The sequence below is a fragment of the Aethalodelphis obliquidens genome, unplaced genomic scaffold, assembly GCF_003676395.1.
Source record: "Aethalodelphis obliquidens isolate GAN/ISIS:26980383/991018 unplaced genomic scaffold, ASM367639v1 scaffold84, whole genome shotgun sequence".
Lineage (NCBI taxonomy): Eukaryota > Metazoa > Chordata > Mammalia > Artiodactyla > Delphinidae > Aethalodelphis > Aethalodelphis obliquidens.
The window spans coordinates 3045524-3067883 of NW_020838028.1; the positions used below are offsets into that span (position 1 = coordinate 3045524).

A 22360-nucleotide genomic window follows, 5' to 3' on the forward strand; every position below is an offset into this window, starting at 1 on the left:
TTTTTTTTTTTTTTGCGGTACGCGGGCCTCTCACTGTTGTGGCCTCTGCCGTTGCAGAGCACAGGCTCTGGATGCGCAGGCTCAGCGGCCTATGGCTCACGGGCCCAGCCACTCCGCGGCATGTGGGATCTTCCCGGACCAGGGCACGAACCCGTGTCCCCTGCATCGGCAGGCGGACTCTCAACCACTGCGCCACCAGGGAAGCCCGGTCATATATCTCTTGACACGTTCTCTTTGCTAAAGGAAACAGAATATTCCTTCAGAGAAATGAAATGAGAAAAAAGTTGTAGTTTGGTAAAATGAAGGGGAGTAATTCCTTTTCAGAGGATACAGTTTTTAGCCTCATTAAAGCTCTTTAAAAATAGAGCATTTATTCCTTTCTTCATTCATTCATACTCAATAAATATTCATTGAATAAAAAAAGAAAAAAGAAACTTCAGTGTCTTTCATAGCCTAACCTTGGGAGGGACAGACCTTCACTACTTCCGTATTCCACGGTTATGCAGGCCAACCCTGATGAGTGTGGGAGAGGACTGCCCAGGCGTAAGCACCAAGTGCTTGAGACCATTGGGGCTGTCTTAGAGGCTGGCTCCCACAGCTGGAAAGGCAGATTTTGTTTTTTCCTTTTGCTTGAATTACGCCCTCCCCAACCTTTACATTCCTTATGTCTCAGTTTAAATTCTCATCCCACTACCCAAGAATTAGTGAATTCCCCTTATCTTGTGACTGCACAGCCTCCTAGACTTCCCATCTCAGGTTTGATTACATTTTATAATTATTGCTTATTTAATCTTTTCCAGTAAACAGAGACCACAAGTCTCTTGCTCAACACTCTATCCCTGGTGTCTCCACAGTGCCTAGCACATGGCAGATGCTTAATAGTATTTGTTTGAATGAATGAATAATGTTAACAGAAGAATGAGTGGGAGATTAGGTTGCTTGACCTATTTTAAGATCCTTTCCGGGCTTCCCTGGTGGCGCAGTGGTTGAGAGTCCGCCTGCCGATGCAGAGGACACGGGTTCGTGCCCCGGTCCGGGAAGATCCCACATGCTGTGGAGCGGCTAGGCCTGTGAGCCATGGCCGCTGAGCCTGCACGCCCGGAACCTGTGCTCCGCAACGGGAGAGGCCACAACAGTGAGAGGCCCGCATACCTCAAAAAAAAAAAAAGATCCTTTCCTACCCTAAGGCACATACTTAGAAATAAGTTGTGCTGGAGACAGTGATAAAATATAGGAACTAGTAGATACCTTTTTTTTTTTTTTTAAAGGAACATCTTTTAATCTAGGTTTTAAAAGAAAACATTAAAGTTGACAATTTTGGGGCTTCCCTGGTGGCGCAGTGGTTGAGAGTCCGCCTGCCGATGCAGGGGACACAGGTTCGTGCCCCGGTCTGGGAAGATCCCACATGCCGCGGAGCGGCTGCGCCCGTGGACCATGGCCGCTGAGCCTGCGCATCTGGAGCCTGGGCTCCGCAACGGGAAAGGCCACAACAGTGAGAGGCCCGCGTACCACAAAAAAAAAAAAAAAAAAAAAAAAAAAAAAAAGTTGACAATTTTTAAAAATGACTTTGGCAATTATTTTTAAGACCACAGAATTCTGAGACTTGAGAACATAAATGAAATTAGTGGCTTGCCGTTCCCCTATGCTTGTTCCTTCCCTTATTTTTGTTGTGTATTTTTGTTGGCTAAGTCTGAGTTTCATGTCATCACTTAATACTTCTGTTCATAGTTCGATGATAGAGGCAAAGAATGACAGAAGAACTGTGGAAGTGGTGGGGGAGCACTTTTCCAGTCCATAATATTTTAAACCTCTGTATCAGTTTGCTTTGTACAGGAGGTTAATTCTAAATTTAACATTGTTTAACTTTTGAACACTTAAAGACAAAATTGCCACGTAAAATATCATGTTAAATGCTTATTCTTGTTCCTTTGTTAAATGTCTGGCGTTTGTTAGATGTCAGACAGTTTGTACCTTTTTAAAAAAAAGTAATTTTTCATTTTCATTTAACACATGTTTGCTTGTTTGGTTTTTAAAGGTGAAGGCTGTACAGTTATTTCTTACACCAGAAGAATTGGATGATCCTGTAAATAGAGCAAAGAAATATTTTCTTCAAACTGGTACTTAAAAAGTTTCTTTACCCCATACATAACCATGCAGATACATAATATAAGTGTTATGTCAGCAGGAGGGCATTCATTACAACATAAATATGATAAGAAATAGACTGTAATATATTGTATATTTAAGCATTTTTATTACGTGCCCTAGGCACTCCATTTTTGGCCAGATCTCTGGGATTTTTGTCTGTTCTAATACTTGCTTGGGGGTAGGGGTGAGGGAAAAGATGCTTTCTGAGTTTTTCTTGGCCTAAATCCTCGAAGGATTTAGGTATTGATGGAAGTATAATTCACTACAATCAGAGGAGACTGAAAATATAAACTAAATAAAAGTACATTTGTTATATCTGATACTTTGTGCATTGTTTTTGATCTAGTTGCCATTTAGCCCTGATTGCTGATTTTGCAAACTTTAGCCCAATATATGTAGAATGCTTAATGAGAAGCACTAAAAAAAAGTTGTTACGAGTGTGGGTTCTAGAGTCAATCTGCGTGGGTTTAGCTCTCAACTTTAGTACTTCCCAGCTGTACAGTCTTGTGCAGTCATTTAGTTTCATTCTTTTAGTTTCTTCATCTGCAAACTGAAGCTAATAATGGTACCTAAAAGACTGTCATGAGATTTAAATAAGATAATAGATATAATGCTTTTAATATAGTGCCTGGCACGTTCTGAATACTGAATAAATATTACTTGTATCTAAACAATAATGGCAACTGTAGCATTTTAGAGTCATTCAAATATATGATCGACATATACGTGCATATGAATTTCACTTACAATGAAATAAAGGACATCAGTTTTCAAATATCTCCATTCATTGTTTTAAATTATGTACATATTACCTATATGTAATGATTCATAGGAGAAAAATATTTTTATGCCACACCAGAATCTGTAAATAGTGTGAGCATTTCAAATTGTTATAAGTAATCTAAGTAATACTAAGGAAAATTCAAAATTGCATCTATTGTAGGGTCCTGAGAAAATAATTTCCTTTTGGCAGTGATTCTTAAACTTTAGTGTGCTTAAGAAACCTGGTGCATTTATTAAAATGCTGAATCCAAGGCCCTCCCTGAATAAGCATCTTTGCCATGGAGTCCAGTAACCTAGTTTTAAAAAGCATCCTACTAGCAAGACCTAATAGTACACTTGAAGGATCCAGATGTCAACCCTTTCTTATTCAAAAAATTCTGTGTAAAACGTCTATAACAGCTCTTTAAAAATCTCTAAGCTCAGGGGCTTATGTAATGCTTTAAAAAAAAAAAGTCCTCTAAATAACTGCAAATTAGTTTATTTCCATCCTGAAATTGGAATTACTAATGTTGTGCTCTTTTTAAAGCAGGGAAGGTGATTGAGCCATATGATTAATGATCTTCATTAAAAACAAACAAACAAAACACCTCTTCAAGTGCAGCTCTGGTTTATAGTTGGTGCTGAGCATCATCTTCATATTCAGGTTCCCAGGATAGCTCAGTTCATTTAGAGAGCGTGGCCTTTAAATAAAAGTGACTAACTGATCTTCACTTTATTCAGAGGATGCTAAAGGCACACTTACACTGATGCCTGAATTCAAAGTTCGGGAGAGAGCATTGTTGGAGTCCTTGCATCGCTTTGGCGTGACAGAGGAGGGCTGTATCCAGGCGTGGTTCTCTTTCCCCCATTCCATGCGCATATTCTATGTTCATGCATATAGCAGCAAAATCTGGAATGAGGCAGTATCTTACAGACTTGCAACCTATGGATCAAGAGTGGTGGAGGGTGATTTGGTCTGTTTGGATGAAGATATTGATGATGAGCATTTACCAAGTAGTAAAGTAAGTGTCATTTCATCAAGAGTAGTTACCACACCAGGAATACTAATTTTCAGAAGCCCTTATTTTAGAAACAATTTAAAACTAAACATGCTCTTCTTTTTTTTTTTAACTTAATATTTGCTCATCTCCTGCTTCTACTCTGCTGTCAGCTGACGCTTAACATGCTATTGAATGGAAAAATAAAAATAGTGGTATGAAATGAAAGTTACAAAGATATTAAACCTTCCTTTAAAGAACACATTCTTTAGAATAAGATATTTATAATAATATATAGGGTATGTAATGTCATGTGCATTTCTTTTATATAGGTGCTATTTTACAACTTGCTTTTTTCCCTCTTAACAGTATCTTAGAGGCATTTATATTAATGAAATATAATTTCGTATTGTAAAAATTGATCCTTCCATATCCTCCCCATCCAACTAGTATTTTTATAGTATTTTAATCTCTGTGGGATTGAACTAAATAATGAAATTTAATTCTGTAAATCACGTAAGGAAATTTATTTTATAGTATTGTAATACAAAAGAGCAGACTATTCTCCATCATTATCTTAATTCAATCTCACAAGTATATTTTAAAAATTAATGAAGGGATTTGAGTAGTGCTTTTGTATATAATATCATAAAATCATTGACCTTTAGAGGACAAAAAGATTTTAGAGACCCTCTTTTCTAATTCCCATTTTATAGAAATGAAATTGAGACCCAGGCTGGAGAGGAGACAGATTAAGTGACATAGGTAGCACTTAATCTGTTGTCTGATTCCTAGCCCAGATTAGTCTCTACTAGAGAAATTGTGGAGTGTAGAAAAGGTGTCAGCATCTAGAGATAGGGCATGGCCCAGTTTTTCAAAAATGGAGAAAAATAGACTGAACTTTCCATAAAGGAAGCTTGTTCTAAATTAATGGCAGAGTTCTAGATGTATGAATTAAGGATTTTTTTGGTTTCAAGTGATGGAAACCCACCTCAGACTAACTTAAGGAAAACAGACAGGAGTTTCTTGGCCCTCATAACTAAAAGCGCATGATTGATTCAGGCACAGCTGTATCAAGGGGCTTAAGCAGTGTCCTGAATCATCCGTCTCATTTGCTTTATCTTGCAGCTCTGCTTTCCTCTCTGTTAGATCCATTCTCAGTTTCTTCTCCAGAAAAGAGGGTGTTTCTTTCCCAACAGTTTCAATCAAAGCCGTGGAATTGAGCCTCAGTGGCTAGGAATGGCTTGGCTTGGGTCACATGTCCCCAGACCAGTTATTGTGGACTGGAGTATGTGATTGGCAAAACCTATGTTCCAAGGGCTCCTTCCTGGAACCATCCCATCCAAACCACATTTAAGAACTGGGAGGAACGCTCCCAGGAAAACGCAGGTGCACTACCAGAAAAGAGAGAGTAAAGGCTGAGTGATGAGTGAGCCAGAACAAAGATGTCTGCTTTACTATTTTATTAAATGAATGGCTTATGAATATTTAGATAAAGTGATCACTAAGAGCATAAATCATTAAGAATGGTCATTTAACTGAGACACAGACTCTGAAACTGTGTAAGAAAAAATCTAGCAGCATCGTAGGTTTTATTTTACCTCATATGAGTGGAAGAAGAGATATGTCAGTTGATTCTATTTTGAGAAATAATGAAAAAAGCACAAGTTTTTTAACACCTTTCAGAAAACATGTCCGTTTAAATATTACCTAGGCAACACATTATTTAGTAGGTCAGCCATTTCTAATTCAGATTTTCAGAAGTTAAAGGTTACTTTGACAAAATATAACAATAATCTCTGAAATGCATGTGTCTTATACGACTTCTTTGTTCCATGTAACATTTGCACGGATAGTTTTGTGATCAGGATTGAATCTGCTTTTCTTTCAGGAGATGTAGTAGAAAAGAGAATATTTTCTCCTTTACATTTTGCAGAGTTTCCTTTTATTAGCAGCAAAAAGTGTCTATATTTTTAAGATCAATCATTTATACTTTATTAGTTAGCACTGAGAAAAGAAAAGGCAGGAACTGGAGTCTCAAGATGTAAAATATGTATAACTGAATCACTTTGCTGTACACCTGAAACTAACACAGCATTGTTAATCAACTCTACTCCAATATAAAATAAGAAGTTAAAGGAAAAAACCAAAATAAAACCAAAAAAAGACATAAAATATGAAAAGGAAAAAGACAAACTAATATTTCTAATAAATGGTATATAGAACATGTCATGTTGTGCATCTACATTAAAAATTGTAGGAAACTGAGTCCCTTTTTGATAGAATTACTAGGACTACCTATATATCTTAATTTCAAGTGACTTGGCAGATTGTCGTATAGTTTTTTTGTGAACAAGATGGAAAAATGTGAGTTAGACAATGAGAATGGTGAATTCATCTTTGCAGAGCAGCCATACAGCAAAATCATGTTCGTTAATTTATTGATTGATATCAACCTGGAGGGAGTTCTCTAAAGACAAAACATGGTACTCTGTACTTGACCATGTTTGTTCAGTATTTTCATAAATTACTTAAATTGCAGCATTGTAGGTATGCTTAGAAAGACAAAAAGCTGGAAGTAATGTTGCAAGAGAGATCATAGCCCCATGTATTTGGTCAGATCACATCTGGAGTGTTATGTCCATTTCTGAGTGCAGCAGTTAAAATGGGTTATTTACATGTAAACAAACAAATAAACCCAAAATGGAAAAACAAAAAAGGAGAGACATTATTGATAAGAGTAGGGAGAATTGGGAAAGCAAGCAGGTTTAGAGAAGATCTAGACATTATATTATATGATGAATGCTTTAGGAAAATGAGGCTGTTGTAATCCTCATGGAATGATGACAGCTGCCTTTATACTTGAGCTTTCATGTGCCCGAGAAATCAGAATTATTCTCTGTCCTAGAGCAACATTTCTCAAACATAGCTTATCACTCACCTCTTTTTTTTTTGCCTCGTATGTGTGACACCTATTACTAGGCTATGAAATGCATTTTGAGAAGCACTACTTCTCATAGATTAGTATGACATTTGTTAGGGACAGAGGTTGGGTGGTCTCACAGAGGCAGATTGTTGATTCAGCATAGTAAGAAAAAACAACTTTGCAGTTTAGAAAAAGATCGTTGGTAACTGAGGTGAATGTGTTGCTTCAGAGTGTTAGCTGCCCAACATTCTCTGTGTATTTCCATGGAGTTATCAGGGCTTAAAGCAGGAAGAATCATTCTAATTTTTAAGTAGTCTACTCCTCTGGAAAGAAATTGTGAAAAGGTCTTGTTTGGGTATGTGTACATTCAGCTAAGGAGTCAAACTGTACATAACAGAGTTAGGGAAAATTGAGGGAATTTGGAACATTTGAAAATCATCTGTATTTTCATCATGTTTTTAAAAAATAGGTTCATCTAGTAACTGAAGAAGAGGAATCAGCTAATACATATGCAATACATCAGGTAAACGTGCTTAAAAATTAGTATCATTTAGATCTAAATGTACACATTGTGCCCAAAAGACAATATATATTAACCAGTTCCCTTCCTTGCTCCTTTTTTTTTACCACTTTTAATTCAGTTATAATTTATATAATAAAATTCACTCTTCTCAGTTTACAGTTCTGCAAGTTTTAATATACGTATAAAGTCATATGACCACCACAAAAATCAAGATAACAGTTTCATGTCTCCCCCAAACTTCCTGTGCCCCTTTGTAGTCACCCCCCACCCCTGCCCCAGCCCTGACTCAGCTCTTTTCTGTTCTGTGGTTTTGCCTTTGAAAGAGTATCATAGAAATGGAATCATATAGTTTATGGCCTTTGTGTCTGGCTTCTTTCAGTGAGCATAACGAATATGAAATTCAGTCATGTTGTGTGTATTTGAGTTTTTTACCTTGTTCCTTTTTCTGACTACCTTTTGGCTGCGTTGGGTCTTCCTTGCTGTGCGCGGCTTTTCTCTAGTTGTGGTGAGTGGGGTCAACTCTTCGTTGCGGTGCATGGGCTTCTCATTGCAGTGGCTTCTCTTGTTGCAGAGCACAGGCTCAAGGCGCGTGGGCTTCAGTAGTTGTGGCACGTGGCTCGGTAGTTGTGGTTCGCGGGCTCTAGAGTGCAGGCTCAGTAGTTGTGGCTCATGGGCTTAGTTGCTCCATGGCATGTGGGATCTTCCCGGACCAGGGCTCGAACCCATGTCCCCTGCATTGGCAGGTGGATTCTTAACCACTGTGCCACCAGAGAAGCCCCATGTTTTTAAATAAGAGAAATGCAAAATTATCAGCCAAAATACCAGTTACGTGATTGAGTAGTAAAGGTTATTCTTTGTGTTCCGGAAATAATATGCTTTTAGGATTGTATAACTGCACAAAGATGAAGTCTGTTGGCTAATTAAGTGTACCTCAACTTCTTGTTTCATCTCTTCTACATTAACAGCAGCTTGTCTAATAATATCCGACTTGAGTTGGTTGCCTTGTCAATTGAGTCCTTTTTTTTTTTTTTTAGATATACCACGCAAACACAATATTTATTTATTTAGTTAGTTATTATCATTACTTATTTATTTATTTTTGGCTGCGCTGGGTCTTTGTCGCAGTGTGTGGGCTTCTCTAGTTGTGGCATGAGGGTTCCAGAGTGCGTGGGCTCTGTAGTTTGTGACACGAGGGCTCTCTTGTTGAGGCATGCAAGCTTGGTTGTTGTGGTGCGGGCTTAGTTGCTCTGCGGCATGTGGGATCTTAGTTCCCCGACCAGAGATCGAACTTGTGTCTCTTACATTGGAAGGCGGATTCTTAACCACTGGACCACCAGGGAAGTCCTTTAAGAGTCCTTCTTGATTTTAGTTGGCTCTTCTCTCTTCTGGGCAGCGTTAAAAAGAATCAAAGTAGTGTAATACTCAATAGCATGTTTTAGGCTGATTGTAATGTTGATATCCTGAGTCTGTTTTTACAGATCCAGGTCCCAGTCATAAAAGTAAATTTAAAATATGATCAAATATTTTTCCGAAGGCTGTTTCACGTATCTTTTTTTTTTTCCCTTTCATCGCACAGGTGGTTCTTCCAGTGCTTGGATACAATATTCAGTACCCAAAGAACAAACTAGGGAAGTGGTACCAGGAAGTACTCAGCAGAGATGGACTACAGACATGTAGATTTAAAATACCTACTCTGAAACTGAATGTTCCAGGATGCTATAGAAAGATTTTGAAACATCCCTGTAATCTCTCATACCAACTAATAGAAGACCATGATATTGATGTCACGAAGGAAGGTTCCCACATCGATGAAGCAACTTTATCTCTTTTGATCTCTTTTGATCTTGACGCTTCGTGTTATGCTACCGTTTGTCTGAGGGAAATAATGAAGCATGACTTTTAAAACGGATCCCCTTAATATAATCGTGTATGTGCCACTTTTTAAAGGAAAGGGAGCTAAAGTTTCTTGGGCATCTACCATGTGCTAGGAGCATTATAACTGTTATCTCCTTTAATTACACAACATCCTGATGAAGTAGGAATTTGATACTTACATTCCAGAGGATGGATAGCTAGTAAGTGGCAGCATCTGAGTTGAAGACTCCAAAGCCTTTGTTCTTTCTATTATCTAATATCTCGGTGACCTTTAGTCTGTGCTATAAAAGTTAGTCTTTCTGGACTGTCAGGAGCATATAATACTGCAGGATGACATTAAAGAAGATAACATTAAAGAAAAACATTTTTGGAGTAATGTTTATATCCTCAAGCTCCTTGCTTAGAATGTAGATGAAACTAGGTTGTAATGAAAACAGGGTTGGAAAGATAGATGAAGCATTTTGTAAATTATTGCCATTCTCTCCTATTTTTGAAATTATTGATCAGAACAGTACATTAGGAAAATATAATCCCTGTATTTATGATAGCTACCCCAGGGTAGTTTACCCCTTTATGAGGTAAATAATCTTTGGTGAAGATTGAAATAAAATGTTTCCTACAGTTTCTTTATCTTGACATATATTGACCCTCCACTTTTTTGTTGTTTTTGTTCTGTCATCTAAAACAGAAATTTTAGAGTCAGGCTGATCTGTGCTCAGACTCCAGCTCTGACGCGTACTAGTGACTGAGTGTTATTGATTCTCTTTGAGGCTCATTTAAGGAATCAAGATAGCACCAGTCTCATAAGCAGCAAACAATAGAATTATCTCCACCTTTTTGCGTTGCTGGAGGAAGAAAAACATTTTACCCATTTCGAAAATTCGGTATTTGTTGGTTTAATTATCCACATCACAGACTATCCTTATCTACTTACATCAGGTACATTTGGGGGAAAAGGAATATACTGATTGGGAAAATCTGAGCATTCTTTTATTGCTGGTAGCGCTACATAATGACTTAAAAAGCTGTCAAGAGTATTATATATTAGTAATGTGGCACTTTTATATACTTAAGTCAGTCAAACCATTTTGGGTATATTAGCATAAGGAAATAAAATTCCAAAGAAGGAAAAGAACGGTATGCAATGCAAAATTTGCTTAGTGCAGCATTCCTATATATATAGAAAGAAATTAGAAACAGTTTGGAAGTCCAGCATTAGCTAACTAAAAGGAAAATGAGATGTAACAACTTGATGGCAAAACATTTAGTTATTAAAGTTGATGATGAAGGTTTTAGGTATGTGAGAAAATGTTGCCCCACAAAACCATGTATATATATATATATAACCATATATATAAAACACAAATGCAGTATGTGCACTGCATGCAGCTTTTACACAGGAGAGGCACTTTAGCATAGTGATTAAAAGCTTAGATACTGGGGACAGGCTCCCCTAGTTTGAAGCTTGCCTCTGCCGCTTAGAGCAGTGTGGCCTTGGACAAGTTGTTTAAGCTTTGTGGGTTTCAGTTTCAACATCTATAAAACAGGGATGATAATAAACCTACCACTTAGGATTATTGTGATGATTTGCCGAGTTAATACATGTAAAGCAGCTTAGAAAAGTGCTTAGCATTTAGTGATTGTTAAATCAATGTCCACAGATGCAAGTTAGGAAGGGAACAGAAAAAAATGAAAATGCCATTCTGTTAAGATCGTAGAATGTTTGGAATTTTTTTAATACTAGAAAGTTCCTCTTTTGTCTTTATATATTTTAATAATAAACAAATTCAAGACACAAAACTTTCAGATTGTGGTACCATGGATTTTAAAAATTACTTTTATTGCCTTAATATTTATCGAAAATGAAATGATGCTATATTAAATAGTAAAAAAATTTAGAAATGATGTTTTAACTTTATTTTATATGATAAATTATATCCTATAAATGTAATCAGAAAGTGAATTACTAAATAATTAAATCCCAATTTTCTTTTAATCATCGGGTAGCAATTAGAAAATACGAAATCATTAAAAATGTGCCATCATTGATAGTATTTTCTTTGCCTGTAGATGGCACTATAATTTTAGGTATCTTTCTAATTTATTTATTTAGTACTTTGGCCCTGTGTAAAGAAAGGTATCACTAAAGTTATTTCAGGTCACCATAAAATGTATTCAGATACTGTTCATGTGAAAAATTATTTTATATACTAATAATATTTGCCACGTTAATTTTTTTTTTTTCAGTAAGGACTTGAATAGACTTTGGACCAAATGATGAGCAGTCACCTAAGTTTTTGCAGTTTTTCTGGAGCATTTCAGGCTTTCAGAAGAAGAATCTTTGGATTAGCTTTAATTTTCAGCGTTGCATTTGAAACTGAGCAATAGTGCCTCAGGATTACTAAGGTAAAACAAATGGAGGTCTTTTTATTAAGATAAAAACACTTGGACTTTTGTAAGTTGTAATAAACTGAAGTCATATGCAACTTTGATCCAAGTAACATTTTTTCTGAGTGTTGTGCCACTCCTCTCATTGTAATCCATGTACCCACCCTGTAGGTGGGTAGTGTTTTCCCTGTTTTTGCAAATGAGAAAATATTTGAGTGGTTTACTGACCTATTCAAGGTCAAACAAGATGCTATTTGGGAACTTGATTATGCTTCCTAGAGCAGTACTGCTTTCATCTACCTAATATTTGCCTTCTGAAAACAAAATTTTTGGTTAATTATTTCTACCAACTTATTTCTTGATATCGATTAATAGGCATATTGGAGCAGGTCTTGAGAGAAACGAGATTCCTTTTGAAGTTTTGAAACCAAAATAAAAGCAAAGGAGATCGTTTAGGAAATTTCCAAAGCATTTTGGGGTATTTTCCAGGACATTTTGGGACTTGTATCTCAATGATGGGCAACATCATTATAGGTTATAGAGGGTTACTTTAGATGATACCTGGTACAATATTAAATATCACTGAAAAAGTACAGTGAGAGGATTGTTTATTCCCCCCCCCATACTCTTTTAATCTCTTAATCAACCATTCTGTTTAAGACAAGGAGAAAGCTGGCTGAAATTCGTTTACATATGTCACTTGCTGGATTTACCTTTTTAACAGAGATTGTGCAGGCCTGAGGCTCAGGAATACCAGCAAGCAACAATATCTAACTAGAATTTCATAATACTGCTTTGTTTTATTGAGTTTATTTTTCTAGTTACCTTTTTTATGGCAAATAATCTTGGTTTTCAACTTATGTGATGTTTCTTTCAAAAATAAATTTTAAAATGAGGAACTCAGTGTAAAGGTAATAAGGAACTACTAGTATAGATATAACAGTAATTATGACAGCAGTACATGAATGGTTGAAGTTTGGGAAATAGTGAGAGTGCCTGAACTCAGAGAGTGCCTCTACCACTGCAGTAGGGTGTCCCTATAGTAACCCACTGAATTTCTCTGTTGTGATCTCAGGTGTGAAGTAATGTTAGTAATCATTTTTCAGTCCAGGACTGTACTGCATCAAACAAAATAATGAAAAATACACAAATGCAAGATACTGTGAACACAAGTACTAATGATCACATGCCATATCTTAAAATTTCACTGATAGGGATTTTCTTTTAGAAAATCTTATGAAACACCAAGAAGAGTGCCCAGCACCTAGTAAATTCTCGATAAGTGTCAGCTTGTGTTATTATAGTTAATATTACTTTACTGTGCTCTCTGATGAAAGTTTTACAGTTGAATGGTTAATGAATTTCCCTTGAGATCTGATCTGACTCTTATCTTAGCATAAAGTAATTACAGTTCAGCACACTTTTATTTATTTTTTTGTAAGTGGAAAGAACTACGTATTTCTAAATCTGGGAATTCAGCAGTTCATTCAAATTTAGATCTTTAAGAACTATCTAGGTCAGTGTGCCTCAATATTTTCCACCTGGGAACTACCCTTAAGAGACCAAGAAGAAATGAAGCTGCATATAACAGTGCAGAATTTTCTTGTGTTAATATCAGGATAGGAGAAGAGGTTGGAGGGAGACATAGGGAGTAAGAGAAATAGGACTTTTCATTTTTTTCTTTATTTACTTCTGAAATGTTTGGGTATTTAAATAAGAATACATTTGTATATTAATTTTGCAATTAATTAAAGAATACTGAAGCTTCAGAGAGGGTAAGGTAAGGGAACTGATGGATTATGATTGCATTTTTTTCAGAATGGTTCTGGTGGGTCGTGCCAACATATTGCCAGAGAGAGAAATTTCTGCATTGTACATTTTAACAGTACTAATGGCGGTTAATATAAGTAAGGTTTAGTACCTGTGCTATGGATTTTGCTTTCAGATTCAGAAAGATTCTTACAAACAGCTTGATGTCTCATGGTACTGTTTTAATCTTTTTTTTTCTAAGCCCTTCTGCTTTACATATTTCTGATAAGCCACAAAGCAATGCCAAATATATGACATAATAATCCACAGACATTTGAGTGCCCCTAAGTTAAAGGCACTCTGTAAGATGCTATGGGGAAAGACAAACAGATAATACCCCTGACTTTGAGGGATTAACAGTGTTATGTCCTTGAAGATATCATTTTATTTGAAATGCCGTCTGGAAAAAGAGTATACAGACCACTAGATGGCGAAGGGAAAAACAAGCAGCGTCTTTGCATTTCACTTACGGCTCACTGTATGACGAATAATAGGTTTCTTGACCTCTCAGCACCTCATTCTGAATCTTTAAATGATACCTATATTAGCATCTCCACGCATTTTGAGATCTCCTCTTAAAATATGCTTTGAAGTATTCAGTCTAAATGCTTCTTTCTCGAAAGCTATAGTTTAAAGAATGGGAAATGGTGTTAGCAGAGTTAATCTTGTGTAATTTCAGTGTGGGTTGTCAGGAATACCTTTAAGTAAAGAAAATGACTCTAATCTTCTTAAGCAATTCGTTTTCTCAGCAACTGGGAGGCAGGAGCTAATTTACTCTGCCTGTGTACACAGGCCTGTCTTATTAAAGGAAAATTTTACTCATGGAGAGAAGTCACAATACCCATGAAATTATTTATATTTAGACATTGGAAAATGTGGCAAAATATAAGAAACATTAAATTGTCTTTTCTATATCAGTTTCCTTCCTAAATACCCAACTCAATTACCAATATTTTCTGTTACAAAGAGGAAATTTAATCATGGAGTTGAAACAAGAGCTATTTGGTTGTTTTTAAAGGGAGGAGAACAAAGAGCTGGTCACTCACTCCTTATATGAGGGTGTTTGAGCAGCAAGATGGGTGGAGAGTGGAGAGGGTTAGGGACTTAGTTCTTTATGCTTTGATTCCAAGTCACCCTTTTCTGATAAGCCTTACTGGCATTTTCTTAGACTGGTTATGTCAGGATTCTGAAGCTTTCACTACAATAGGGTGTTAATCTTAGCTGATTACTGTTCCCATCCCCACCCCTGGTCATAAAGGACTAGTGTTCTTTTCTGGAAAGGGAAGATGAAGACTCTTTCTATAAATAACCTTTATAGTTTCTTTAGGTTATACTAAAATGTGGTGTTTTTTTTTTTTTTTTTGCGTATGATTTTCAAAAGGAAACTAATTTTTCCATAAAATATCTTAAGGGAAATCTAATAGATTTTATGGTATATAAATAATAGCAATGCACTTTTCACATTTAGGAACCAATAGAAGAACCAGGAAGCAGTTATTCTGAATTCAAAGAACATTCTTCCAAGGCATTGAAAGAGAAAACTTTAATTTCAAAGTGAAGCATTTGATGGTTGTGTTTTTAATGTACATATTCTCTCTCGTTTTGATTGTTGTGATAATTTTCTAACTGACCGCCCCCATTCTTCACTCTAACTGGTCTATCTTTGTATATATACTCATGTCAGTTACCGCTTCCCCCCCACCAAAAAAAAAGTAGAAATCTGATCCTGTCATTGTGTTGAGACCATATAACATTTCAGGGGCTTCCCAGTACCTATGGAATGAAAGTCCAGATTCCTAAACACAGCACATGTAGACATGTACAGCATGGTTTCAGATTATCTTCCAAATGTCATCTGCCTCTTACTCTCTAATACATACCTTTTGGTTAAGTTCTGTTTGCTCCTTGCCAAATATAGCAAGTTTTCCCATGTTTTGTACCTCAACCTCCCATTCTCCATGGCAGAAAGTCCTCTCTGTTTAGGTTAAATAAATGTCTTGTCTGTGAAATCTGTGTTCTCATAACACTCATACTGTTCATATCATGTTATACTTATTTGATTGAATATCTGGCTCATCTACTACTAACTATTTAAGGGCATTCTTCTTTATACCTCAGGTACCCATCAGTGCCTGACATGTAGTAGGCTTAAAAATGCTGAATGAATACCACAAACACACCATAGTAAAGTTACTTGGTAAATATATGTATCTCAGGAAAGTTCTAAAATAGCCTTTTACCCTCACAGAAAGTTTAGAGTATTAGAATTGGAACTCATTATAATGCCTTTCCACTTTTACATGAATTGCCAAAATAATTTTAATGGTTTCATCTTTGTCATCACTACCTGAAAAATGCCTACTTTTGATTGAAATATTAAATGCATTGTAGAATTTCACTTAACAACTCAGAACAAGCTGTCAGGGAATATAACCATTCTCATGTTACAAATGAAGATTCTAGGGCTTGAAGAGGTTAAGTAGCGCTTACCCTAGGTTGCAAAGAGAGTTTACCCTAGCTCTTTTTGTTTTCAGGGCCCATGGTGATAACTACTTTGTTCTGCTGATTCCTAATGCAAAATGCCTCAGTTCACTTTGCTTAACTAGTGATTATTTAATTTCTGCCCATCTCTGAATTTACCTGTATATTTCTAGTACTTTATGACATTAAGGCAACCTGGGGGAAGACTCACTAAGTGACAAAATGATAATGGCTGTTAATCATTGGGCACTATGTGCTTAGCATTTTACATCTTACCAATAAGCACCTACCTATGGGATAAGTACCATTACTTTTATTTTATAGATGAGGACACAGAGATAGAGTACAATTAAGAACCTTGAGAAGGGTGAAACACGGAGCCAGAGCTGAAACTCAGATGCTTTTTCTTACAGAATCCAGAGACTCTTAAGCCATGAACTTGGTTTGAAATTAAGTGGTAGTGACTCCGGTCATGTCACAGAGCCAACACCAATGTTCTCTTGAGGAAGTTGCATTCATCCCAGGTTTCCCATACATGTTCAAAGACAGTAAGCAGCACAGAAAAAAAAAAAAGCAAGGCATCATGAATAAGTGTCAGCAAAAACAAAAGACAATATAAAGAGACCTGCAGGACTTCAGAATAATAGACATGGACTTCATGTTAACTATTTTTAAAGAAGTAAGAGATGACCTTGAAAATCTGCAGGGAACAAGAAGCTACAACACAATCTAGTATATTTGAAAAAGAACCAACAGACTTTCTAGAAGTGAAAATGTAGTAATCAAAACTTAAAACTCATGAGTTTAATAACATTACACAAAATTGAAAGCAAATTAGTAAGTTGGGCCCAAAAAAATCCAGAAAGGAGCAATGAGATTTTAAAAAATTACAGAGATGAGACATGGAGGATAGAGTGAGAAAATTCAAAATACATTTAATTAGAATCTGAAGGAAAGGAGAAAGAATAAGGTAAAGGCAATAGTTGAACAGATAGTGGCTGAGAGTTATCTGGAACTAATAAGACACTAAAATACAGATTTCAGCAGTCCAATGAATCCCCAGTAGTGTAAATAATAAAGCCAGATTGAGATACATCATAGTGAATATGCAGCACATCAGTAATAAAAAGAAAAATCTTAAAAGCAGCTGGGTAAAGATTATTCTCAGGGTGTGTGATAGCTTACTCTCCAGAGCAACAATGGAATATAATGAAATAATTGAGAAAGTTTACAACTAAGTACTGACTCTCACCAGAGGAAATTAGAACAAAAACAAGCTTCAGGCAGAAGGTAGAGGATCTCAAATCAAAAGCCTAAGGTGGAGGAATGAATGATGAACAGGAAAAGTGGTAAATATGTGGCTAAATATAAACAAACATTGCCTTGATAAAATGATAATATCCGCAATATCTTGTGGGTTAAATAAGGATGATAAATTAAAACATAGCACCTGGGAGGGAACTAAAAGGGGTTAATGATCTAAGGTGGTATTAGCTGTAAAAAAGGATAAACATTGATTAATTTTAATCTTTGATAAACTGGAACGGTGTGGTATAATATCTATAATACTAAAAGAATGAAAACGGTTATAACATCCAAACTTGGTGCAGGATGATTGCTCTAACAATGTGTTCCCTACAGGTTAGAGTTTTGTGATTAGTTTGATATACTGGATAACAGACATTTGATTCAATACAAGAGTCATTTCCATTGTCATGAAAAATTTTAACATTGAATATTTCAAGAAGAATAGGAAGAGTTAGCTTCTTCAAACATAATTTCAAGTGTTGTAAACTTTGAATGATTGTAAAAAAAAGATTTAAAATTTTTCCCACAAAATTTTATGCAGTTATGTATATATAGTATTTACTATTTTCTAGGCATTGTCACAAACACTTATTCTCTTAATGATAAGTTTTGACCAGGAGGTGTGCAGATGTTGCTATTTCACACACAAAATCCATGATTAAAACATTATGGTCAGAGAAGCAAGCTCAAATTTCTTATTAAAATTTTGAAAATACTTTATTTTGAAACTTCATATATATTCGGTATTTAATATCTTCCATAGTAGGTCTGTTTTATTTTTCTTATCATAATTATATAAAAGCAATATTGTTTTTCACTAACTCATACCCCTGAATTCTTTCCAGCCTATATTAGTGTGATACAAATATCATTTTCTGCATGTGAGGGAAGAGGCTGGAGAACACTACATTATATAGAGCCAGATAGAGTAGAGGAGAGTATGATCATTCTGCATTCTGCATTTTTAAGACTATATTAAAAACAAAAAAATATTAGAAAATACATGCATAATAAATATGACTACTCATATTTATTTCCTTGTGTGTTTCTCCTTTACTTTTCTTTCTTTTTTGTTCATGCCCCCATGCTCTCAGTCTGCATTTGACAACTGACTTGATCAGTTCCATAGCCACAAAAAGTCATAAGTAGTTGGCTTCATAAAATACTTCTGTGACCTTTGTACTGATGGTTTCTAGTGTTCCCAGAAGAAAACTCACTAGGAGCCAGCCTTCAACTTCAATGCCTACTCTAATTTCACAGTGAAATATATCCATGTACTTATAACCCCCTCCTTGCTCATCTAACTCTGCTAGGTATTCTTCTCCATGTTTTAATGCTCCAAGGAAAACTGGGGGGCTACCTTAGAATTTTCTCTGCCTATTTCTGGAGTGTTAGAATGCTTATTTTTATCATACAGTCACTTTCTAGGTGACAAATCAAGTAAAGTATTTTGGCAATCAGCTTAATTGCTCTAGTAATTGCAGTGGAATAGAATTTCTCCTAATAGGAGCTATTAGGAAATATTCCACATGTGTTTAATAAGACAAATTAGAGAACTTAACGTTTAAATCCTTGGTTACTGTTTTTATAATTGAGTTTAAGGTCATCCAAGAGACAATAAGTCTTATAAGTCTTAAACTTACGTCTCTGGTCTAAACACCTTCAGGTGACTTGTGATATGAATGTGGTTGTGCAAGTGGGCTTTTACCCCTTTTCCTGAACGGAAATCATATAAGAGCAATAAGGAAAACAGCATTTTTTTTTAAACCAGCAAACAATATGATAAGCAAATTTTAAGTGCATGTAAGAACTGCCAAGAGCAGCTGAGACCTGAAAAAGGTTGCATGGTAGGACGTGGGGAAAAAAGTGGCAAGAGGGTTCAGTAACAGCAGATCTCAGAAGCAGCAAGAAAGGCTTTTCCTAAATATGACAGGTCTACCCTAAAGAGAAAATTTTGGTAGGTAAGGCTGGTGGCAAAAACACTGCCAAACGTGGTTTGAGGCCAAACGAAGCATCTCAAATAATAATGTTGTATTTGTAGGAAACAGAAGAGAGCATCTTTGAGTTATAAATCATGGAAGATTATCCTGGCCTCTCCCGCCTAACCAAGAACCTCCTGCAAATAGCTGGCCCAGGAAAATTCAAGTCATTCAACAATGAGTAGCAAAGGAAACTGGCACACTCTCAACACAAAGATAAACATGTGGGGAAAAAAGATAAAGTTGTGGAAAAGAGCAGCAAAATTTACCAACAGCCTGCAAAAAAGGTGACCATGAAGATAAAAATTGTGACACGCTTTTATTTTATTTTTTGGTAAAGAAATCACTTCTGTGAAAGAAGACAAAGAAATGGAAGAAGAAAGAAAACGTAGGAAATATAACACAAGATAAAGGAGGGAGGAGAGGAAACCTGAGACAGCAGATTTCAAGAAAGGTGCAGAAGGCAGAACCATCAGAGAAATGAAGATGAAATTGAAGCAAGCACAAAAAGCAGTAGACAATGAGAAGAATACAAGGGACGAAAAAGGTAAGGAGAACAAAATTGAACTCTCCTAAATATTTGAAGATTTAAACACACACACACACACACACACGAAATCACAAAATATTAATGGTTAGGATGTAAAAGGATATAAAAGACCTTTGTGTTTGTGGAAACAAGAAAATCTGGGACAAAATAAAAATTATACTTTTCTATGGAATTATAAAATAGTCTTGGATGCAAGGAAGGCATGATGGACTGAGTACTGGGGTGAGATGAGTTCTTCATAGTTAGCAGAGAACCATGTTAGCTTCCATATCTGAGGGTAGGTAAACACACCCTAACTAAAACTGGGCCAGCTGCAAAGCAACTCAACTCCTAGAGAGAATCAGAATAAACAGCTTTCCTTTCCAACAGCCAAATTAGGAAGACACTTGGACTGTTTGGGAAATAATTAAAATAATACTGATCCTTTATGCTTAATGTTGGCAATGAAATTTAAAACAATAAAACATTCAATGAAGCAAGAAAATGTGATCCATAATGAAGAGTAAACTTAATAGTGAAATACAGAACAGTTTCTCTTAAGATCAGAAAACAGGCAATGATGTCTGCACTCATCAATTCTGTTAGAGGTTCTAGCCACTAGGGTAAAGCAAGGAAAAGAAATTAAATGCATAAAGTTTGGAAAGGAAAAATTAAATTTTTATCTTTGGAAGGCAATGTGATTTTATACATAGAAAATACAAAGGAATCTACAAGAAGAACAAAACAAACAGCTGGAACTAATAAATGATTTTAGCCAGTTCACAAACTGCACAGTCAATGTACAAAAGTCAACTTTATTTCTATATAATAGGGATGAATAATTGAACAATGGTATTTTAAAAACAATACTATTTACAATAGCATAAAACATGAAATATTTAGGAACATACTTAACAAAAGCTTACATGTCCTCTATACCATTGACACTAAAACATTTCTGGGAGAAGGAAAAAAAAAAAGCCTAAGAAAATTGAGACAGATATGCTGTTCATTGACTGGAAGACTCAATATTGTTAAGATGTCAGTTCACCCCAAATCGGTATGTATATTTAATTAAATAACAAAACACAGCCAACTGTTTGTGTGAAAAATGGTACAAATGACTTGGAAAACTATTTAGCAGTTTTTCATATATTTAAACATACCCTACCATATGACTCAGCAATCCTATTCCTAAGTATTTATTTATCAAAGGTTAATGAAAAATACATCCACAAAAAATGTACAAAATGTTGTACAAAAATGTTCACAGTGACTTTATTTATTTATTTCAGCAACTGGAAACCACCCAAACGTCTATAAAAGGAAAATGGATGAAGAGATGGTGGTGTATTCAGGCAATAAAAGAAAAAATTTAAGATACATGCAACGGCGTGATGAATATCAAAAATATTGTATTGCATGAGGGAAGCCAGGAACAAAAAGAGGACATGTGCTGTGATTCCATTTATATGAAATTCAAAAAAGGCAAAATAAATTGTAATAAAAATCAGAACAGTTGTTGCTTCAGTGTGTATGTGTGTACGGTGGGGGTGGAAGCAAGGGGAGTTGGATCTAAGGGCTGGACGGGAAATTTTTGTGTGAAGGAAATATTCTACGTCTTGTTTGGGATGGGGTAAATGGATTTATAAATTTGTTAAAACTTGTTAGACTGTGTACACTTAAGATCTGTATATTTCACTGTAGGTAGATTATACTTGAGTAAAATATTATAACGCGTCTGTGGTAGCCATGGAACTCTTTCACTCAGATATTCCTTCAAAAATGACCCTGCGGGGCTTCCCTGGTGGCTCAGTGGTTCAGAGTCCGCCTGCCGATGCAGGGGACACAGGATCGTGCCCTGGTCCGGGAAGATCCCACAAGCCGAGCGGCTGGGCCTGTGAGCCATGACCGCTGAGCCTGTGCGTCTGGAGCCTGTGCTCCGCAACGGGAGAGGCCACAACAGTGAGAGGCCCGCGTACCGCCAAAAAAAAAAAAAAAAATGACCCTGCCATATGGCGTGCTGTTAGCCTATAACCTCCAGCTGTAGCGTCTTCAGAATGTGCTGCAGCCCTGGAGCTGACATGTTCTCTCTGCAACTCCAGCCAGTGGCTTGTTATGACATGGGTAGCAGAGCCTGGACGTTCTGCCCAAGGAGAGACCCCTCAATGGGCAGTCTTTGCTCTAGAGCTCTTGCTCCAGACTGGCCATAATGTTTTCAGAGCTGCACTAGTCTGAGGCTCTTGCTACCCAGCTGTCCTTGCTTTCTCCTCTCTTTTCTCAAGTTTCCCACCCATACCAGGGTCCAAATGCTTTTCCATCCTCCTTCTGCTTCGTCTCGCCTTTAGTTTCACAGGCATTATTCTTAGTGATCTCTTGCATGTCTAACTCCATCTTGGCTTTGGACACAAACTTTCAATTAGAAAATAATCTGGGATAGAAATGAGAACCGAAATATGTCATATCAATACATTTATACTGGCTTAATTCCAGAAAGGTGTTTTTTTTCCAGAAAGAAATCACTTTTTATGCCTTTATGCTATATGCAACAAGTTCATCTAAAACAAATATATCTAATGGTTGAATATAAGGCTGTGAATAAAGGCAAATGCAAACAGAGAGTGGAAGTCATGG

At 36.3% G+C, this 22360-nt stretch overlaps 1 protein-coding gene across 12 annotated transcripts in view; it reads left to right on the forward strand.

Annotated features, from left to right (window-relative positions):
- The window catches only part of PUS7L (pseudouridine synthase 7 like), a 38386-nt gene extending 16918 nt beyond the window's left edge, over nt 1-21468 (forward strand). For 5 of the 12 annotated variants that reach the window (XM_027093498.1, XM_027093501.1, XM_027093490.1 and 2 more), the window contains 5 exons: nt 2036-2117; nt 3652-3932; nt 7304-7357; nt 8934-19744; nt 21022-21468. In XM_027093498.1, the coding sequence (XP_026949299.1) occupies nt 2036-2117; nt 3652-3932; nt 7304-7357; nt 8934-9260 (744 nt within the window). In that variant the 3' untranslated portion in view covers nt 9261-19744; nt 21022-21468. The remainder of the gene's footprint in view (nt 1-2035; nt 2118-3651; nt 3933-7303; nt 7358-8933; nt 19745-21021) is intronic. The other 7 variants (XM_027093491.1, XM_027093492.1, XM_027093495.1 and 4 more) reach the window with 7 other exon arrangements.
- The last annotated feature ends 892 nt before the right edge of the window (nt 21469-22360 follow it).